The 20,211-nt window shown below is 43.9% G+C and overlaps 2 protein-coding genes across 2 annotated transcripts in view; one reads left to right on the plus strand and one right to left on the minus strand.

The window, feature by feature from the left end:
- Nucleotides 1-4,522, minus strand: part of Lims2 (LIM zinc finger domain containing 2) — a 36,398-nt gene extending 31,876 nt beyond the window's left edge. Inside the window, exon 1 of the mRNA XM_028762687.1 lies at nucleotides 4,223-4,522. The gene's annotated coding sequence lies outside the window, so the exon portion shown is untranslated. The remainder of the gene's footprint in view (nucleotides 1-4,222) is intronic.
- A 13,501-nt stretch (nucleotides 4,523-18,023) lies between these two features.
- On the plus strand, nucleotides 18,024-19,171 carry Sft2d3 (SFT2 domain containing 3). The gene has a single exon (XM_028762825.1). The coding sequence runs from the start codon at nucleotides 18,036-18,038 to the stop codon at nucleotides 18,687-18,689; it is 654 nt and encodes a 217-aa protein (XP_028618658.1). The 5' UTR covers nucleotides 18,024-18,035; the 3' UTR covers nucleotides 18,690-19,171.
- Nucleotides 19,172-20,211: the final 1,040 nt, after the last annotated feature.

The raw sequence follows: 20,211 nt of genomic DNA on the forward strand, positions 1-20,211 counted from the left end.
ATAGTAATAGTAAAGTACCCGAGTGAGATCCCTGAATGTGACTAAAATGCGGCCGGCAGTCACCTGTTGCTCCTGCTGCCCTGCCTGTCCTGCCATGACAGACTGCATTTACTGGAACTGTGAGCCAGAATAAATTTTTTTGTCAGATATTTTGTCTCTACATGAATCCACAAGGCCTTGAGGGCAATGTCCACCATGGGCAGCCCTGTAGAGGGAGCCATGTGCTTTTCCTCCAGACAGGAGGTTATGGAGTTAGTTAAAGGCAGCCACCATAGGGGATGTGAGATCTCTCTGACAGCTAGTCTACCTAAGCTCTCTCTCCCCTGCCTCTAGGTTATAACTGGTTTCTTTGAGGAGTTAGTAAGGAGTAAGCAGTCAGGGGGGAATAAAGAAGAAAGAAAAGAGCATTTCTACCTGGGAAGGAGATAACCTCACATAACATCCAGAAAGTGCTCAACCGACAGGACCGTCCATCATTAGCCAGGACCACCCATCGAGCCAGAGCCATTCACTGGACATGGATTCAGTCAAACAATACCATCTGTTTGTGGGTATTTTCTGTTATAGCTGAGAAAATGAAATGTAGGGAGAGAGATTGTGGGAAAACTCTGCTAATTAAGGTCGAGGTCTACCATTGTCCAGATAACCTCGGAGCTCGGTGGAATATAGGGACTCCCTTCATTGGCAGGGCTTCTCCTTCTCTGACTTTGGGGAGTTCTAAAACCCCCACACCTCTATCTGCAGAATGTCTTGTAGCCTTAGTTAGATTGCAGGTTCAACTTCCTTTCTCCTGATAAGAGCCTGTTCCTCTAGCACCTGAGATTCCTGAAATGCTTCCCCATGCTAATGAGGTATTTGGTACCTTCAGCCAATGACCTTTGTCCATCCTGGATGTTTCTACCCCCCCCCCCATCCCCCTGAAATTATGTAAACCTTGACTCACCCAAAGTGAAGTTGATCTGCCTCCCTGTAGCTGGTCCCTTGTGTCTTCTTCACCATATATACTCACAGGGCTTCTGAATCCCCACACCCCACACCCCAGACCCCACACCCCACACCCCACACCCCACACCCCAGACCCCAGACCCCACACCTCACACCCCACACCCACGCCATCCATAGTCTCTGCTTGCTTTGTCTTCATAGACTAACATCGCTAACAATCCATGAGGGCAGGGAAGGGTCACAAGGGACTGAAGGAAAACACAGTCTGGGGAGCCTATAAGGACCAGCTCAGAGACCACTTGGCTCTGTGGACACCATCCTTCCTGACAGCATGCTTTAAATAAATTGTTTTCAATCAAAAAAAAAATCAAGGACTGAATGCTTAACTGTTTCAATAAATGCCCATCTTTACTCCTCTGGGCACTCAGTTCTTTGTTGTCACCAGGAAGAATGTGGGCACCGAGGCACTGGCCCTTGTTTTCCCACACTCCCACATTTCCTTCTCAGGACATCGGTGGGTAAAACACCGAGCCTCGGTGGAGAAACCTAAATCTGTGTTCCTGGGGCATGGTCACTCAGGTATACTCCAGAGTAAACCTTGTCTTTTATTCCTTTGAGATACATTACATTTTTTTTTATCTGTTTCTTTCTACAACACTGTTCTACATGGTTCTAGATGAGCCAGTGCTGCATAGTAAGACCCTGTCTCCAAAAACAGCAACAACAAACAACAACAACAAACCAAATAACAGAAAGTGTTGGCATACTTTAAAAGAGCACCAGTCCCACCCTTCCGAGTGGCCTCTTCGTGTCCTTCAGTGCTGTTCCAGATGTTTAAACTGACTACTGACTTGGGAAATAATGTTGATGGATTTTTCAATCTGGCTAATGTGTACCCTCCAGGGATTTGCATTGCTTTAGTTTCTCCTGGTTTGGGGGAGGCGAGATACTTTGAAGGGATCACATTTCAACTTTTCTAGAAGGACTTGAGACACTTTATGGTTATAGGGCTGATTCATTGTAAAACAGGAACCTTCCCTAACTAATCTCCTTGTCTCATTTGAATGAATCAAGTTTTAGTGACATTGTTTATAGAAGGCCATGTTCAGGCCTTGGTTCTAGGAATGGTTCCCTAGTCAAATATTAACTGTTGAAAGCCAAAGGGTGAGTCTGTGCATGACCTAGTGTTGTCTGGTAATCTCCTCCAAACTGAAGAACTCGCTCCAGGAGGGAGGAGTAGGTTCCTGAGCTCCAGGAGGTAAACAAGAATGATGTCACATGTCTAGAACAAAAACTTGGAAGACTCTCCTAGCTCCCTCCCAGGGAAGAGAATTCTTGGATTGTCAGCCTCCCACTGGCTTCCCATAGAGCTCCAGGCTTCAGTCCAGGGTGGGCTTTGGGGGTGTCACTTCTGCTCTTGAGTCATCCCTACTCTGCCATTCCTAACCCAAAGAAAGCCATTGGTTCAGCAAGTTAGACATGTGTAGAACTGTTGCTTTGGTCCTCCATGGGTTCCCTTTTTGGGGACACTAGTGGTTATGTGTTTCATCTCTCCAGGAAAAAAATCTAACACCATGTGTATATATGTGTTCATGCATTTACTGATGATGTGCGTGCACCAGTGTGCGTGTGCATATAGCGGCCAGTAGCCATAGCTGGATGTCTTCCCTAATCATTCTCTAATTTTTATTTTTTGAAACAGTGTCTCTCAGTGATCTGGAACTCACTTAGTGAGCTAGGCTGGCTGGCCAGTGAGCTCCAGGAGTCCCCCTGTCTCTGCTTCCCTAGCTCTGAGATTACAAGCATATGCCAGTATAGCTTTTTTTTTTTTTTAAGAGTTTTAGCATCAAACTCAGAACTTTGTACTTGCAGGCCAAGCAGTTTACTGACCAAGCTGTCTCCCAGTCTAAGAAGGTTGTTTAATGAAGTTGGTGCACTTATAAAGTAGACTCGGGGTGGATCACTGTTCAGACAAGCATTTTTTTAGAGGAGAATTCATGTAGTTCCATATAGACTTTTTGTCAATTCAATTCATATCTCGAGATTCATGCTGAATAATACATAATACAACTGGTAGGTGTTCAGGCCAGGCAAAATAGATATTTTTTTTCTTTACCTTTTTAGTTAGCACACAAAATGATAGTCAAATTATGACATTTTCATATATATCACTGTGCTTTGTTCATATTTCTTATTACTCTCTCTTGCTCCTCCTCCTTCTCCTCTCTCTGTCTCTCTGTGTCTCTTTGTGTCTCTGTCTCTCTGTCTCTGCCTGTCCCTCTCTATCTCTGTGTCTCTGTGTCTGTCTGTCTCTATGTCTGTGTGTGTGTGTAGTTAGTTGTACACACACATACATGAGGAGGCTAGAGGATCAATTCTGGAGCCATCCAACTTCTTTCCTACTTTTTTTTTTTTTGAGCCAAGAATGCTGCTGTCTCTTCTTCCTTAACCCTGGAATTACACTGAGCCTAGGGTTTCCACAAGCTCTGAGGGTGAAACTCGGGCCCTCCTGCCTCAAGGCGAGACCTTTATCAACTGAGCCATTCTCCCAATCATCCTTGCTCTTCAGAGTGTCATCAACTCAGCCTAGAGCTAGACCAAAACCTCCAAGGAGGAAGATTCCATTCTATCTGCACTTCTCAGCTGGGACAGATGCTGTTGGACAAAAGCAGTCCCAAATGGCCCTTAATACTCAGGAGTGACAGATCTCTGTATCTCAGAGCATTTCAACCTTGGTCACCCAACCAGAAGACACTTTTGGGTTGGGGATAGGCTGAGCATCAAAGCCCTTGTCTAGCATACAGAAGGCCCTGGGCACCACCTCCAGTACAAAGGGATTAAAACGATTGAACCAGGCACAGACGAGAGTTTCCCCTTGCAGGGCCACAGCCACTCAATTGTTCCTAAGACCATCTCATCGGCAAATCAAGATGCATTTTGCTTCTTCTTTCACACTGTGACAACCAATCCTGATGGGCAAGCTTTGCATCAGAGCTTCTCAGACCTCTTTATCAAAAATGTCAGCAGCCCATCCTACCTCTCACCAAACCCAACTCGTTCCCAGAGGAGACCCAGTGTGTAGCCAAGTGAGCTACCACACTGACCTGTCCCAGGAGGGCAGAAGGCCTAGGGCTGTTCCCTTCCTCACCTTGCAACATGAGCACAGCACTTAGGACACAAAGGAGGAGGTTCAGGGTACAGGTGGGCAGAGGACCAGAGATGGCTAGCAGAAGGACCCTCCCAAGTCTATCACTCTGATACCACAGCTTTTCTTTACCTTGGTGGCAGAGATGATGCTCTACTTCCCTGGGGTCCTCCTTCCCTGAGAGCCGCCTGTAGCTCTTCCAAGGGCAACAGCAGCTGCCCAGTCTGTTTAGCACAGTCACATGGAGAGCGAGCGACTGGGCGGTAACCAAAGTGTCCCACCACCGCAGCTCCCAGACACTCAGCTCCAGTCTCACCTCTGCCTAGGCAGGAGACTTGGCCTGAGGTCCAGAAGGTGTGGCCAGAAGCACTTTGGGGTCAGCTAAGGACAAGCTAAGACAGAAGTTTAAGAAGGAAAAGCCTGCCTCCCTGGCTATCCAGGATGACAGGACAAAAGTAGTGACGGTCCCTCTGATTTCAGAAGGGCTGGCAAAGAAACAGGAATTCTTCTTGGGGTAAAGAGGTCATGAGCCCTCGGGAAGGTCAATGTTCACAGGGCAGATGGCCAGAAAATGGAGCCCGTGGTGAAACAAACATGGGCCCTCAGCCCCGGCTATCAAGATGTCTCCGGCTAAGTTCTGCTTCCCTTGAAAGCAAGAAAGTTTCTAGACCATTTGTATCATCTTAATTATTTTCCATTTATAGTTTTCTGCTATGAAACTCTTGCTGTGCCAGAATAAGTGCATAGTTAGGAAGAAAAAAGTCACCCCAATCGTCACCACCGGCCAGTGCTGGCTTAGGTGTGACTTAATTATCCCTGGCTTATGTCATTTAGTATTTTTTTGTTTTATTTCTATGTGTATGAGTGTTTCCTCTGCATGTATATATGTGCACTGTGTGTGTGCCTGGTGTCCTCAGATGTCAGAACAAGGCACCTGGTTCCCCAGAACTAGAGTTACAGATGGTTGCCAAACATCATGTGGATGGTAGGAACTGAACTCAGGTCCCCTGAAAAAGCACCTAGGGCTCTTAGTCATTTCTTTAGTCTCTTTGTTTAGTTTTTTGGGGTTTTTTTTTTTTTAAACAGAATTTCCTTTAGCCCAGACTGGCCTTGAATTCACTATGTAGTCAAGACCTTGACTCTAATTCTCCTGCCTCTACCTTCCTACCTAGTGTTGGGATTACAGCTGTGCAGCACACCTGCTTTATACTACAATGGGGATGGAATCCAGCCTTTCCTTTGTGATGGGCAAGGATTCTAGCAGCTAAGCCACAACCCTAGCCTATGTGATAGTTTTGTGCTTGCAATGTCACAGTGTCTTCAGGGCAATGATAGAATTTTGTCACCTCTTGGTTTCAATCTGAGCTTCCCTGATTCTATAGCTGCAGGGGCTCCTTTCACGTGTTGCTGTCAGATACTATCCCAGGATCTACTGGGAAGAGATTCCAGGAGTCACACGTACTGTGTTAGGTCTCAAAGAAAGCCGGGACAAATGGCCGAGTGTCTTACTTAGGATTGCTACTGCTGTGACAAAACATCATGACCAAAAAGTAAGTTGGGGAGAAAGGGTTTATGTGGCTTACACTTCCATATCACTGCTCATCATTGAAGGAAGTCAGGATAGAGCTCAAACAGGGCAGGAGCTGATGCAGAGGTCATGGAAGGGTGCTGCTTACTGGCCTGCTCCCCATGGCTCACTCAATCTGCTTTTTTTTCTTTTTTCTTTTCTTTTCTTTCTTTTTTGTTTTTGTTTGTTTGTTTGTTTGTTTGTTTGTTTGGGACAGAGTTTCTCTGTGTAGCCCTGGCTGTCATGGAACTCCCCCTGAAGACCAGGCAGGCCTCAAATTCAGAGATCTGCTTGCCTCTCCCATGTGCACCACTACCAGGCTGTTCAGTCTGCTTTTTAGAACCTAAGACCACCAGGGATGGAACGATCTCCTCCATCAATCACTAATTAAGAAAATACTTTACAGCCTGATTTTACAGAGGCATTTTTCTCAGTTTAGGTTCCCTCCTTTCAGACAGCTCTAACTTGTATGTCAAGTAGACATAAGACCTGCCAGCACACTGAGGTGCCTACTGACATAGCAGATCAGAGGCTTGTCTCCAGGCTCTCAGTACCTGTTACAGACGCTGGGCTTCTCTTAACACGTCTCACCCTCATTCCCTACCCTAAATCTTTTCAGCTCTGAGTTCGGCTTCGCTTCCCCCAGCTTCTGATTCCTATACAACTCAGCCATTTTGGGGGCCCTCTTGACTCTGCTCTTGACTTCTGGATTCTCCCTGCTAGTCCCCTTCTCTCATTGCCCAGGCTATCCTGCTGGCTATGGTCAGCCTGGACGCTTCCAGATGCCTCTGGTTGTGTTTTCCCTCACATCTACAATAAAACCTTCTCTTCAAACAAACCTAGGGGTGGGCGTGTCCTCATTTTTATTCACACTATGCAGACAGTCTACATGCCCAGCATTTATGAACATAATCAGTTGTCAGTTTTTTGAGGGGAGAGGGGCTGCTTTGAGGTGAGGTCTTGTGTATCTTCAGCTGGCCTCCAACTCCCTTAATAGTTAACGACCTTGAACTTCTGATGCTCCTCCTCTTCACCTCTTGAGTGTTAAGATTACCAGGGTGTGCCCCTAAGCCATGATCCAACAGTCCTGAGACTCACCAGGCTTTGGACTTCTAAGGCTGCTACTCTACCAGCTAAGCCATATCCCCTCCCCCTGGATGGTGTTTTTCAATCAAATCTTACACACCTTGAGGTGGGACTGTTCACTACCATACAACGCAGAACCTAGCTAAGGGATGGTTAGAGATGCAGTAAGCTTTGGTTAGTTATCAAAACAGGGAGGAGGTACTGGGTGGCTATGCTGCCTGAAACAACCAGCCAGTAAGTTATAAACAAGTTGTGGGCCAGAGCACAAACTTCTTTCCTCTTGCTGGCCTCACTCTCTGGACCAAGAACAGTGCTCCATTCAGAACTGCTGCCCAGTAAATATTTGTCAAAAGCAAGTTGTTTTAAACATTTTGGAAAGTTTCCTGTTCCTATGCTGGTCACCTATGTTTACATCACATTCTCAGGCTTCAGAGAAATTTAAATGTCGTTTCTGCCCAACACTTACCCTCTTGAATTGAATTTAAAGAAGTGACAAAGCCTTTACTAAACAAGTCTCAATATCTTGATGCTTTTAAAAGCAACTTTTGTTTGCTGCTTTATTTTTTATGTTATGAATGTATGTACACATACCATGTATATGTAAGAATCTTTGGAACCCAGAAACATCTAATCTCTTGGAACTACAGTTATAGATGTAAAATTAGATTATTTGAGACAAGGTCTCACCCTGTAGCCCAGGCTGATCTGAGACTCACTGTATACCTCAGGATAACCAGTCTCAAGTAACTTACTGCTTCAGCCTCCCAGAAGCTGAAATTATAGCCACCATGACCAGCTGGACATTTAAACTACTGTAGCAACTCTGAATAATGAGTTCCCATGGCAACTGGTGGCAAGGATTGCTTTGTCATTTATTTATTTGCTTAGTGGTTTGAGTCGTTTTACAAGGACTATTTCTTCTAAAGTGGACTTCTGCAAAAGTCCATGTTTTGTTCATCTTCTAACCTGGCTACACAGAGTTTACTCAAAGTCAGTTTAAGCTATTTATTGGCCGAAAGTTGCACACAAGGCCTCTTGCACAGCTTGAGCAGTTGTGTGTGTGTGTGTGTGTGTGTGTTCACATATGCGTATGTGGAGGCCAGAAGACAACCTCTACTGTTGTTCCTTAGAAACCATGTACCTTCATTTTTGTTTTGAGGAGTCTCTCTCTGGCCTGTAACTCACCAAGTATTCTAGGCTGGCTGGACAGCCATCCCCAGAGATCGATCTCTGTGTCTCTGGTAATGGGGTTACAGTTGCACAGCACCATACCCAGATTCTTGTTTTGCTTTTTTTATCTCCTGAGTTCTGGGGATCAAACTGAGGTCCTCATGATTACATTCTACTGAAAAAGCCATCTCCAAAACTTGCCAAAGTAAGGGTTGTTGTTTTGTATGTGTGGTGTATAAAGATTTTTAAAAGATTGGTTTGTTTTTATACCCTGTACTATTGATACGCATGTATAGATTGAATGTTGCAACTGTTTGTGTGGTTTTGCTTTGTTTCCCTTATGCTCACCTATAGCCAAATACTAGGCTTCCTCATTTTGATCACTTTTCAAAATGCTATCTTGGGTACACACATTGTCTTCCAGCCCCCTAGGGATACATGAGGTTTTGTTTTAAAGTCTGTTTTCTTTACAGTTCTTTGGCATTGGAGTAGCTAATTGTTCAGGGATTATTTGGTCAGGATTGTGGGTCTCTGGATATTATGGTAATCTTGATTGTCAGCTTGACTAAATCTGGAATCAAGTAAAAGGCAAGCTGCTGGACATTCCTGTGAGGGATTTTTTTGATCAGATTACTTGAGGCAGAGGTTCACTCTATATGTAGATGGCACCATCTGGTGGCAGCCTAGATAAAGGGGCATGGAAGAGGAAAAGCCTGCTTTTGCCTGCCCTCCCCCACTCTTCTGGTTCATCTACCCTGCTGTTGCTCAATTTCTGCACTATTACTAGAACCAACATCTTTAGGTTTCTGATGTAGACTGAAGACTAGCATCTCTCTTGGAAATAAAGCAGGATATGAGAAGAAGTGATGAGATGTCAAGATGTAGACTTGTGATGGCTAATCTTGGTTGTAAACTGAATTGGAAATCAACGAAAAGCTGCTGGACACTCTTGGAAGGAACTTTTCTTGATCAGATTTTTTGAGACACCTTCTGGTGGCAGCCCTTATTAAAGAACTGAGAAGTAAACTCCACTTTCCTCTACTCTGCGACAAGTTGATCTCTGTTGCTGCTGCTAATTCCCAATATCAGAATGAGTTTCTTCAGGTTGAGGCCTCCAGACTCTTGAACGCAGCAACTACCTGATTCTCAGCCTCTCTGATACGTAGCACCCATTGTTGACTACCTAGACCACGTCATGTGATCCAGTCTAATAAATCCCTTCCTCCTAGATATTTATTGTCCATCCTGTTCCTTCAGAGAATCCTGATGCATTAAAAAATGTTTCCAAAACTGTAACATTCTGTGATTGATTCTGTGTATGTGAAGCCCAACATTTATGCATAGACATCCAGCCTCCCATGGAGGTTCGTTTTAGACTGTCTCTTTTTCTAGATCTGTTATATTTCTGAGTGCTTTGTCATTTTTCTTGTTACTATTATGGAGGCACCAAGTTCTCTTTTTGTGTATGTGCTCACACATGCATATGGGTACATGTGTGTGTATGTGCTCACACATGCATATGGGTACATGTGTGTGTATGTGCTCACACATGCATATGGGTACATGTGTGTGTATGTGCTCACACATGCATATGGGTACATGTTTGAGGATCAGGAACCATCTCAGACATTACCCCTTAGGCACTGTCCACCACTTTTTTCTTTTCTTTTTTTTAGACATGTTTTTCATTGCCCTGGTACGTGCCTAATAGTACAAGCTAGCTGACTAGCAAACCTGAGGGCTCTATCTGTTCCTGTCTCCTCAGTAGTACATGTTTTTGGGAGATAAAACTCATGCTTCCAAAGCAAACATCTGCCCAGTGCCCTTTAATCTCTTATCAAAACCAGAGTCTTTTGTTACCACCAACACTTTTAGGAATAGAATTTTCCACCCTCTATTTCAAACAAAATAAATCTCCTCAGACACAACTAAGAGTTTTTCATTCTTATGGGGTGACTCTTCTCCACTGAGCAGAACAGGATTTAAGATGGGGATTGTATTAGTCAGGGTTCTCTAAAAGAACACACACACACACACACACACACACACACACACACACACACAGAGTTTATTGAATAGGCTTACAGGCTGTGGTTCAGCTATTCCAACAATGGCTATCTGTATCTAATGGAAAGTCCAAGAGTCTAGTAACTGTTCAGTCCACAAGGCTGGATGTCTCAGCTGGTCTTCAGGTTACGATGCAATCTTGAAGAAATAGTTTTTTGGGTTTTTTGGTTTTTAACATTTATTTATTTTATGTATATAAGTACTCTATCTGCATGTATGCTTTCAACCCAGAAGAGGGCATCAGATCTCATTATAGATGGTTGTGAGCCACTATGTGGTTGCTAGGAATTGAACTCAGGACCTCTGAAGAGCAGCCATTACTCTTAACTGCTGAGCCATCTCTCTGTCCCTGAAGAATACCTGTCCCTGCCTTAATACTAGAGAAGGAATGTCTGAGCAGCAGGAAAGATGAACTTAACAGGGCATAAGGCCAAAGCTTCCTTCTTCCATGTCCTTTCATTCGGGCTGCCACCAGAAATGTGGCCGAGATTTAAGGCAAGTCTTCCCGCCTCAATTGTCCAGTCAACAAAATCCCTCACAGCTGTTCCCAGCTGCTTTTTTTAGTTGATTCCAGGTGTAGTCACATTGACAATCAAGATTAGCTAGCACAGATGGTTCTTTGAAGGATTAACAAGATTCACAAACTTTTAGCAAAATTAGGTAAAAGAGAGAATTCAGTTTAATAAAATTAGAGACAGATGGGGAGAACATTGCAACAGACAATGAGGAAATGAAGGAAAGACATACTTTCTAAAAATCTACTTTCCACCAAACTCAAAAGTCTAAAAGGATTCATTTCTAGACATATTATTGCCTACCAAAGCTAAGTCAAGATGAAATGGTTTAAATAGACCCATGGCATTCAATGGGATATAATCAGCAATTTAAAACCCCCCAACTAGTGACTGGAGAGATGGCTCAACAGTTCTTCCAGGGTCTTAATTTAATTCCTAGTACCTACATGACACAACCATATGTAACTCTAATTCCAAGGAATCCAACGCCATCTTCTGGCATCCATGGGAATTGCATGCAGGTGGTACACAGACATACATTCAGGCAAAACAATCTACACACATAAAATAAATAATATCCTTTAAAAAAATCTCCCAGTCAGGCAGTGGCGATGCATGCCTTTGATCCTAGCACTCAGGAGGCAGAGGCAGGCAGATCTCTGAGTTTGAGGCCAGCCTGGTCTACAGAGTGAGTTCCAGGACAACCAGGGCTACACAGAGAAACCCTGTCTCAAAAAAAAAAAAAAAAAAAAAAAGAATGAAACTGGATCCTTAGCCTACACAAATCTCCAAATGTATCAGGGACCTCAACATCTGACCCAATACCCTGAATGTTGCTAATGAAAAAAACTGCTCTTAGAGGAATAAGGAATGCAGTTTATTCCGAAGACAAATATGAGTGACCACGGTGGGACAACACAGATTTAGGTAATGATTTCATACTTGTTATAGAAACAGAACGAATAAAGCCATAAATCAAGTCACTTTTCAAGTACACTAATGGGTACCTCAAGCAGGTGGATTATAACAACATGGGGAGAACTCTGGGCCTTGGATGCTGTCTGAGAACACTCTTGGCTCTTTCTTTGGTTATTGGAAACTGGGGGTTTGCTAAGTTAAAACAGTCTAAAAACCAAGTCAAGAAGCTAAGTCAAACACATACTAGAGAGAAACCTTAAAATATTCAATATATTAAAGCCTGTGCATGTCCTAATATTTAAATGCACGAAAGAATTCATAGTAGAAGTAAACTGCTGTGATTTGAATATGCTTGGACCTAAGAAGTGGCAATATTAAGATGTTTGGCCTTGTTGGAGTAGATAGTACTGTCTTGAAGGAAGTGAATTCCTATGATGGTAGTCTTTGGAGCTCTGGCCAGGATAAAACAGACCCTCCTACTGTTTTGCTGGAAGACCATCTCTTCCTAGTTGCCTTCTCATGAAGATGCAAACTATGAGCTCCATCTCCAGCATCATGGCTGCCTGCATGCTGCTATTCTTCCTGCTATGATGGTAATTGACTAAACATTTGAAACTGTAAGCTAGGCCCAATTAAATACTTGCCTCTAAAACAGTTGCCTTGGTCACAGTGTCTCTTTTTAGCAATGGAAATTCTAAGATAGAAGTTGGTACCCCAGACAGAAGTATTGCTATGATAGGCCTGAACATGTTTTTGTTTGGAGCAATGTGAATTTTTAGACTGGTACATACATTAAGTCGAACTTAATGGTCCATTCTAGTACGAATATGGAACACATATGTACTAAGGGTGATTTGAACTTTGTATATAGTTTTTATGATGTGATGTTTTGCTGAAGAATGTTGCTGCCTTTTTCCCTTGTCTGAGAAGTGTCCTTGAGGCTAAGGTAAGGAGGTTTATGTTGATTGCATTGACAAATAAAGTCTCAAGAAAGCCAAGTATAGCCATTGCCCTGTGTATACTCTCATGGTGACTCTTTTGATCAGACATAGTAATCTTAGAAAGGAAAAATATAAAATGTTATATTCAAAGAGAAAAGGCTCACCAGGAAGTCAAATGAAGCTAAATCCTGTGATCAAAGTTATCAGATGGTATTAAAGAAATGGTGATGTTATGGCAAGATTCCATCCACCTAAACATATGTCTGTGAAGTTGTATGAAGGAGAACTGTATCATGATAGGTATTATTATTACCTGGTTATTGTTTCCATGTGGACATAAGGAGATACAAGTATGTGTCAAATTGACAAAGGATAGATTGTCACTACTATTCTGGGTTTTCAATTTAAGATCTAAAAGGAAATACTTAGGTCCAGGCATGATGGTACATGCCTTAAATCCCAGATGAGATTCAAGCAGATTTCTGGTTCAGGTCATCCTGGTCCACAACAAGTTTTAGGTAAAGGAAAGCTTAGGTACAGGCAAAGTGTCACACAAACACAGACACACACATACACATGCACAGGCACACACACCTTTTATCCCATGATTCAGGAGACAGAGCCATGCAGACCTCTGAGTTCAAGGTTAAACCACTGAGTCAGTTCTAGTACTTCCGAGCTTAGGCAGTGAAGTTGTTGAAAATTAGAAAGCTGGTGATAATGTAATAGAAGGGGCATTTTCCAGCCACAGCAAGCAGCAGAATTCAGCAGTTTTGTCCATATGGCTCTGGCTTTAGAGGCAAAACTAGAAGGGACTACTGACACAGTAGATACTGGTTAGCTATAGTTAAAAAATTAGCGGTGGTGAAGAAGAAACCAGCATCACTGAAGTGAAATCTTCTGGGGAGTGTTTTCTGAGAGGACAATGAAGTTGTTTTCCAGAGATAGCCAAGGCTGTACATTGTGGTGCAGCTGGTCTTGGTCATGTGTAAATATCACCAACATGGCACCGGTTTAAGGCATGAATGTGTTGTGGAGAACACCTAAGGTTTGCCAACATAAAAGGAAGTGTATGAGAGACAAGCAGTGAAGCCTAGTTCCAGCAGGAGAACCCAGCATATTGAAGATGTCAGTGCCATGGGATGAGTAGAAAGACCTCCAGCAGCAGTAGACCAGAGTCAACCAGAACCTAGAGTGCTATAGAGGGAAGAACTAGAGAAGTGACACAATCTCTTTTGAGATGTGCAGGAGATCATGTGTGGGTGCCAGATACTAAAATATGAATCAGTAATATTGACATTACCTTGGCAACCCCAAGATTTTGAGGTGCCAGAGCTGTGAGGTACTTGCTCAGGAAAACTCCTTTCAGGGAATAAAACCAGCCAAAGAGAAAGAACTGTGCTGCAGTGAAGAAAACAGAAAGGAGTTGAATATCTGAAGAACATTTTGACACCAGACATGAAGATGTAGACTTTGGAGATTGCCCTGTTGGCTTTTGTTCTTCTTTTGGCGCAGTATTTCCTGACAATGGCATTTAGGAATGATGACGTATATTTCCTGTGAATTTGGATATATATGATATTCTATTTGTTTTGAAAATATCGAGGATTACAGTTACATGATCAGATGAATCTCAGAAGAGACTTTGAACTTTGGATTTTTAACATTTTTGAGACTGCTATAGATAATGGAGACTTTTTAATTTGAACCTCATGTATTTTGCATTATGCTATTTTAAAATATGGCCCCCATATACTCATGTGTTTGAACAAGCATATAGGGGCCAGGAAGTGGAATGTGACAGTTTAAATATGCTTGGTTCAGAGATATGTGGCCTTGTTGGAGGAAGTGTATCACTATGGGGGTGGGCTTTCAAGTTCTACCCAGTGCTGAATGGATCCTCCTAGTAGCTCCTTGGATGACAGTCTCTTTCTGGCTGCCTGTAGCTCAAGATGCAGAGCTCTCATCTTCTTCTCCAGCATCATGTCTTCTTGTATGCCTGCCATGCTTCTTGCTATGATGAAAATGGACTAAATCTCTGAAATTGTAAGCCACCCCCAATTAAATGGTTGCTTTTATTAAAAAAAAAAAAAGAAGCTAAGTCAAGCTTTATGTGATGGTACAAGATGTTAGGTCTGACACAGGTGATGGGGAACTCAAGGAATGGCTATCAGTAGGCTACAGATCACCAAAACAAACTGTAGTTAGGTTCTGCACTAAGGTATCTGCAATGCTGTTCTCCTGATAGATAACTCCTTAAAATATACTTTGATTTGTTGTCTTGGCAATGACTGTTCACCCCTCAACATAAGCTAAACCATCTAGAACATATATATATGGCATAAAGGAACTGATGCTGACAAGCCTGGGCCTGAGTGTCAGGGTTATATGTGTCTGCCACAATAATAATGCCACCAGTGTGGTTCATATGCTGCTTCCTTATTGCAGGATATTTTGATCACATTGTGAACTCCAAGACTGTGTTATTTACTGAAAATACCTGTTTCTAGTTGTGGTGTGGTTCCAACCTAGCACACACTTTTAATCCCAAATAATGAAGGTATAATCAGTTTGTAGAAGAAACTACATGTTTGAAAGTGATGTCTAATTGAGTGGCAGACAAAGTGATGAATCAGAGAAAGATTTGACAGAAAAGGATATGCCCAACTTTGATGAGAAGAGGAAAGAAGCTCTCTAAGAGAGGAGTGCAGAAAGAAAGAAAAGGAGAGTAGGCAGTTTTATTGGGAGTTTTACAGAGACAGGTAGAAAGAAAATAAGCCAGAGAATGAGAAGAAGCCAGAAGAGTAGAACAGATTGCTAGGGTTAGTTTGAGGACAAGCAGACAAATTCAGGAGAGGCTCAGAGAAGTCAGACTGAATTGGCTTGGAGAGGAGTCTAACCCAGAACAGCTGAATTGAATCAGCCAGCCAGAAATCAAAGAGAACTATGTGAAAGCATTCTAGGCCTAGACTAGATTGGACAGAGGCCAGAAGCTTCCAGGACTAGGCCTAGGTTAGCAGACAAAGGCAGTAAGCATTGGAGACAATTATGTCAGGTGAATAAAAGCAACTTTTATAAATCTTAGTTACCTGTAGCTCAAGTCTTTTAGTGACCCAGCAAGATGGCCTGGAGGGTAAAGGTGGTTGTCACCATGTCTGATGACTGCAAAAGCCAGAAACCCACGTGGTGTAAGACTAACTCCTGCATGTTGCTCTCTGGCTTCACCTGCATGCCTCCCGCAGGCAAAATAAATTAATGTTAAAAAAAATATTTTTGTTAATCCCTTTGTATGTGGAATAGATTTGTTCACATAGCAGAAAACACCAATTCAGATTACTTTTGTAATGAGATTGGCATGTTGTGACAATGGTCCTGCATCTGTTTCTAAAAAGCTTGTTTATATATATAAAAGCATATATACACATATATATATATATGAATGAATGAATGAATGAATATGAGAGCATGTGTGTTCAGATGCTCCTGAGGGTCAGAAGTTGGAGTCTTGTTCTGGAATAACAGGTGGTTGTGAGCTGCTGATGTGGGTGTTGGGAGCTGAACTCTTTTAATAACATGTATGCAGGTGGAGCCATACAGAACAACTTTTTTTAACAAAAAATTGTTGTGGCACATTTTCAGCACAAGGTGTGCTTTAAGAGTTCATCAAAGAGATACAGACAGAAAGGAAGCATTAGGCCTCTCTCTCCTAGCTGGTGGTCGGTGACGCCTGCTGTCTCAGAACTCTGAGAGATGGAAAATTACAGGTAGTGACTGGGCCACCATCAGAAAAGGGCGCAGTTTCCAGTCCCAAACTATTCATCAGATTAAACCAATAGGATGGGAAATCTGGGAAAGGGGCACATCTTGGCCTATGGGAAATTTCTTAAGATGAGGGTCTGTTAGCCAATCAGCACTCCTGCCTCTTCCATATTCTATGCTGCCTGTCCTTCACTCATCTCTTGAAATTTGTTACTACAGATCAAGCTTCTTACTTCCCACACAAAGGCCTCTACGTAGCAACCAATGGCTTCAGGGACATCTACCAAGTCTTTGAGCACATTTACTGCACTGAAAGACAGCTGTGCTGATTCAGCTGGCTTGCTGGGTCCCTGAAAGAGAGTCACAAGAAAAACCCTGTCCTAAAAACAGTGACCCAATTCAGACTAGTACAACACAGAAAATGTGCAGGAGGAAAAAGCAGTCGTGGGAAGGAATCCTGGCTGTGTGGCCTGTATGCAGTTACAGGCAGACATGGCTCGAGAAAGGAGAGAGAACGGTACACACAAACACCTCAGAACAGACAGGGAACTGACTGGAATGTGCTGGGGTTGTTACATAGCTGATGCAGGAGTCAAAATAATGCTTCCAGGTAATGGAAAGGTAAACCAAAGATACGAGACAGACATTTGCACATCGTTTTTGGACAGAGTCAAGCCATGGGAACCACACATTCAGGGAGCACTGCAGGAGGAAGCAGGAGGACTGAAAGAGCCAAAGGGTCAGGGAGTTTGCTGTGTGACTCTGTCTCCTCATTAATATCTGAAGCTACACCCATAAAGCCTCAACATGACTGCCTAAACACGAGCTGAACAGGAGCAAGAGACAGGCTAGAGTGGATGGGGAGAGATCAGGATACATCAACCCACCCTGCACAACAAACCACAGACAGCTAAGGGAGACAAAAACTCTTCCTCAGGGGAAAGCACACCAACTGGTTATCCAATACCAAATGGTCTGCTCTGAAAACACACAAGTAACATTATACAGACAGGGCAGGTTACACTTGTATGTGTGTGTGTGCATATACATGCATATATATGCATGTAACAAGAAATAATGAAAAAAGGGCTCCTGAATTTGAAAGAGCAAAGACTGATATATAAGTGTTTGGAAGAAGGAAAAATAAGAGGAAAAACAATGTAATTATAATCTCCAAATACAAAAGAAGTTACAATTTAAAAAAAACAAACAAAAAGGAAATCAGAAGAGTTGGTTGGTTGGTTAGCCCTTTATCAACTCCACTTTCAAAAAGAGCCTAAACTCTGTAGGTGTGGATTTTTAAATTATCTTTATTTTTTATGCATATGGATGATCTGTGTACCACATGCGTGGGTGTCAGATTTCCTGGAACCGAAGTTACAGGTTGATAGCTGCCGTTAAGTACTGGGATCCAAACCTGGGTTCTCCGAAAGAGCAGCAAGTGCTCCTGCTCAGAGCCATCTCTCTAGCTCCTCCATTAGAATTTTGAAGTACACGTAAACACTTAAGAAATAAGTAAATAAATAGGAAGAGAGCGGGGGTGGATATGGGAGGGGGAAACAGGGAAAGAAAATTCTGTTTACCATTTCTCCAGATTCCTCCATTTAGCAGTTTTAGCAATGTTAGACACCTGACAGTCAATATTCATGTCAGTAGATGTCCCTATGGGTCCTTTCATTGCTATAGTCACTCTCATGTCTTTTAACGCTGCCAGGACTTACTCGGTGACTAAAACACAAAAATCAGGATCTGGTAAGACTACACAACACAGTTGTACAGCCTACTCCAGGACTTCCGCCGAACCTTGGACACCATCCTTCCGCCGAGGCCGACCAACCGCCACCTGAGGATGTAGCTACTTCCGGTCGCGGGTGCCAAACCCCGGAAGTGTCAGCTCTGTGTCCAACGCCACTCGGTCCGAGATGGCGGATCTCCACCGCCAACTGCAGGACTACCTGATGCAGGGTAAAGCGAGCAGGTTGGCAGCCGCGGAGCCGCTGCTCGGCGCGAGGACAGCAGAGGAGCCTGCGGCCGGGGACAGAGCTGCCGGGGCATGGCTAGGCAGCACGGCTTTGCGATGGCCATGGGCACGGAGCCCTGCCGAGCTGCCGCCCGCGGGCTCGACGTGCATCCCAAGCGTGACGCGAGGGCAGCGCCTGGTGGCGGGCGGCCTGTGCCTGCTGCTGGCCGCGCTCTGTTTCGGCCTGGCGGCGCTCTACGCGCCGGTACTGCTGCTGCGCGCGCGCAAGTTCGCGCTCCTCTGGTCGCTGGGCTCCGTGCTGGCGCTGGCGAGCGCGGCGCTACTGCGGGGCGGCCCGGCCTGTGGGCGCCTGCTGCGCTGCGAGGAGACGCCTTCGCGGAGCGCGATGTGCTACGCAGCCGCCTTGGGCGCCACGCTCTACGCCGCGCTGGTCCTGCGCAGTACGGCGCTGACGGCGCTGGGCGCCTGCGCACAGGTAGCCGCGCTGCTCTATGCGTTGGTAGGGCTCCTGCCCTGGGGCGGCGTGACAGCGCTGCGCCTGGCGCTTGGTCGCCTAAATCGCGGGACCGGTCTGACCAACGCGCTCCCGGTGTGACAGTCCTAGTCTCGAGAAAGAGAAAACAGCCAGGCTAGGAACACTCCACGGTACCCAGGCGAACAAGGACAAAGCACCGACTTGATTGCGCGGCGGAGTCCGTGCGCCTGAAGCAGCTGTCAAGAACTGATGCACGGCGGTTCAAGATCCTTTGGCTTCAGTGATCTGCCGTTCTGGGTCGCATGGGCCACAAAAATACGTGATTTTACGGTGCTCTGGAGATCACTATCATGAACTGCTTTCGCACTAAACTGGCTTTACACGGACGTCAGTTTTAGCGAGGAAAAGAGAAACGAATAGCTTTCTGACTTGGCTGCTTTTGAAAGAACTACATTCTGCCTTTTGTCATTTAAAGAAATGCAGGAGTATGTTTGGTTGAACAGAAGGTTTCAGTTCTGCTGCAGCTTTTCAAAGCCTCCTTATTCCTATTCACTGTAAAGCAATCCAGATTATCAGATTAAACAGTAAATTTAACCACTGGATTTAAAATAGTGATTAGTTAATACATTCTACCTCATGGTTTTTCTTCAGTTAAAAAGTAAATATGGAGCCGGGCGATGGTGGCGCACGCCTTTAATCCCAGCACTTGGGAGGCAGAGGCAGGTGGATTTCTGAGTTCGAGGCCAGCCTGGTCTACAGAGTGAGTTCCAGGACAGCCAGGGCTACACAGAGAAACCCTGTCTCGAAAAACAAAACAAAACAAAAACAAAACAAAACAAAACAAAAAAAAAGTAAATATGGTGCTTTATAATATTTAAGTGTAAATACTTGTTAAAGCAATATTCTGGACCAAAAAGCCAGATATCCAGTATGAGTGGCATAATTTGCAAAGGTTTCTGCAAAAGGAATCCTGGGATACAGGACATTTTTACATCTGCAGTTACCATAGTTGTTATAAATGATAGGTTTGCCAAGTTTTCATGATTCCTAACATTGCTGCTTGTTAAAAATCCTACAGTTTGATACTAATGTTGTGTAAAACGCTTTTCATACGTAGTTGCTGTATTTCCTTCTAGGTTCAGCAGGTAGTTGTTTTGTGGTGCTAGGTCAAATCAGTACTTAGGTATATCATAATTTATTGCCAAAAACTTGGTTCAGTATTGAGCCTTGATGCACTAGAAAGTAAAGAGTGTTCAGCTTAAAATCTCACACCAGTGGTTCTCACACTAGACTGGCACATCAAAAGGACTGGAGAAGCCACAACCCATCAGTTCACTTAGAATACTGATGGATGGGCCCAGACATTGTTATGTATAATAATATATAAAACATACATGTTCAGCTGAGGTTGAGACCCATATCTGTGCACTGGCTTGTACAATGTCAAAGCAATTGTTTTTCAGGCTGCTCCAATGTTGCCTTAACAGGTTAGGTCAAAGAGTCCCCCATGATGTATGTGATCCTATACTGGCCAGTATCCGGACTTGACAGGTTTCCAAGATAACTAGCCTCTACAGCCCCTAGTTATCCTTCCGCTATGCTCTCCAGGCAGTAAATAAAAACTACCCACCTCTCTCAGGAA

This window comes from Grammomys surdaster, unplaced genomic scaffold (genome assembly GCF_004785775.1).
Source record: "Grammomys surdaster isolate TR1022 unplaced genomic scaffold, NIH_TR_1.0 135, whole genome shotgun sequence".
Taxonomy (NCBI): Eukaryota; Metazoa; Chordata; class Mammalia; order Rodentia; family Muridae; genus Grammomys; species Grammomys surdaster.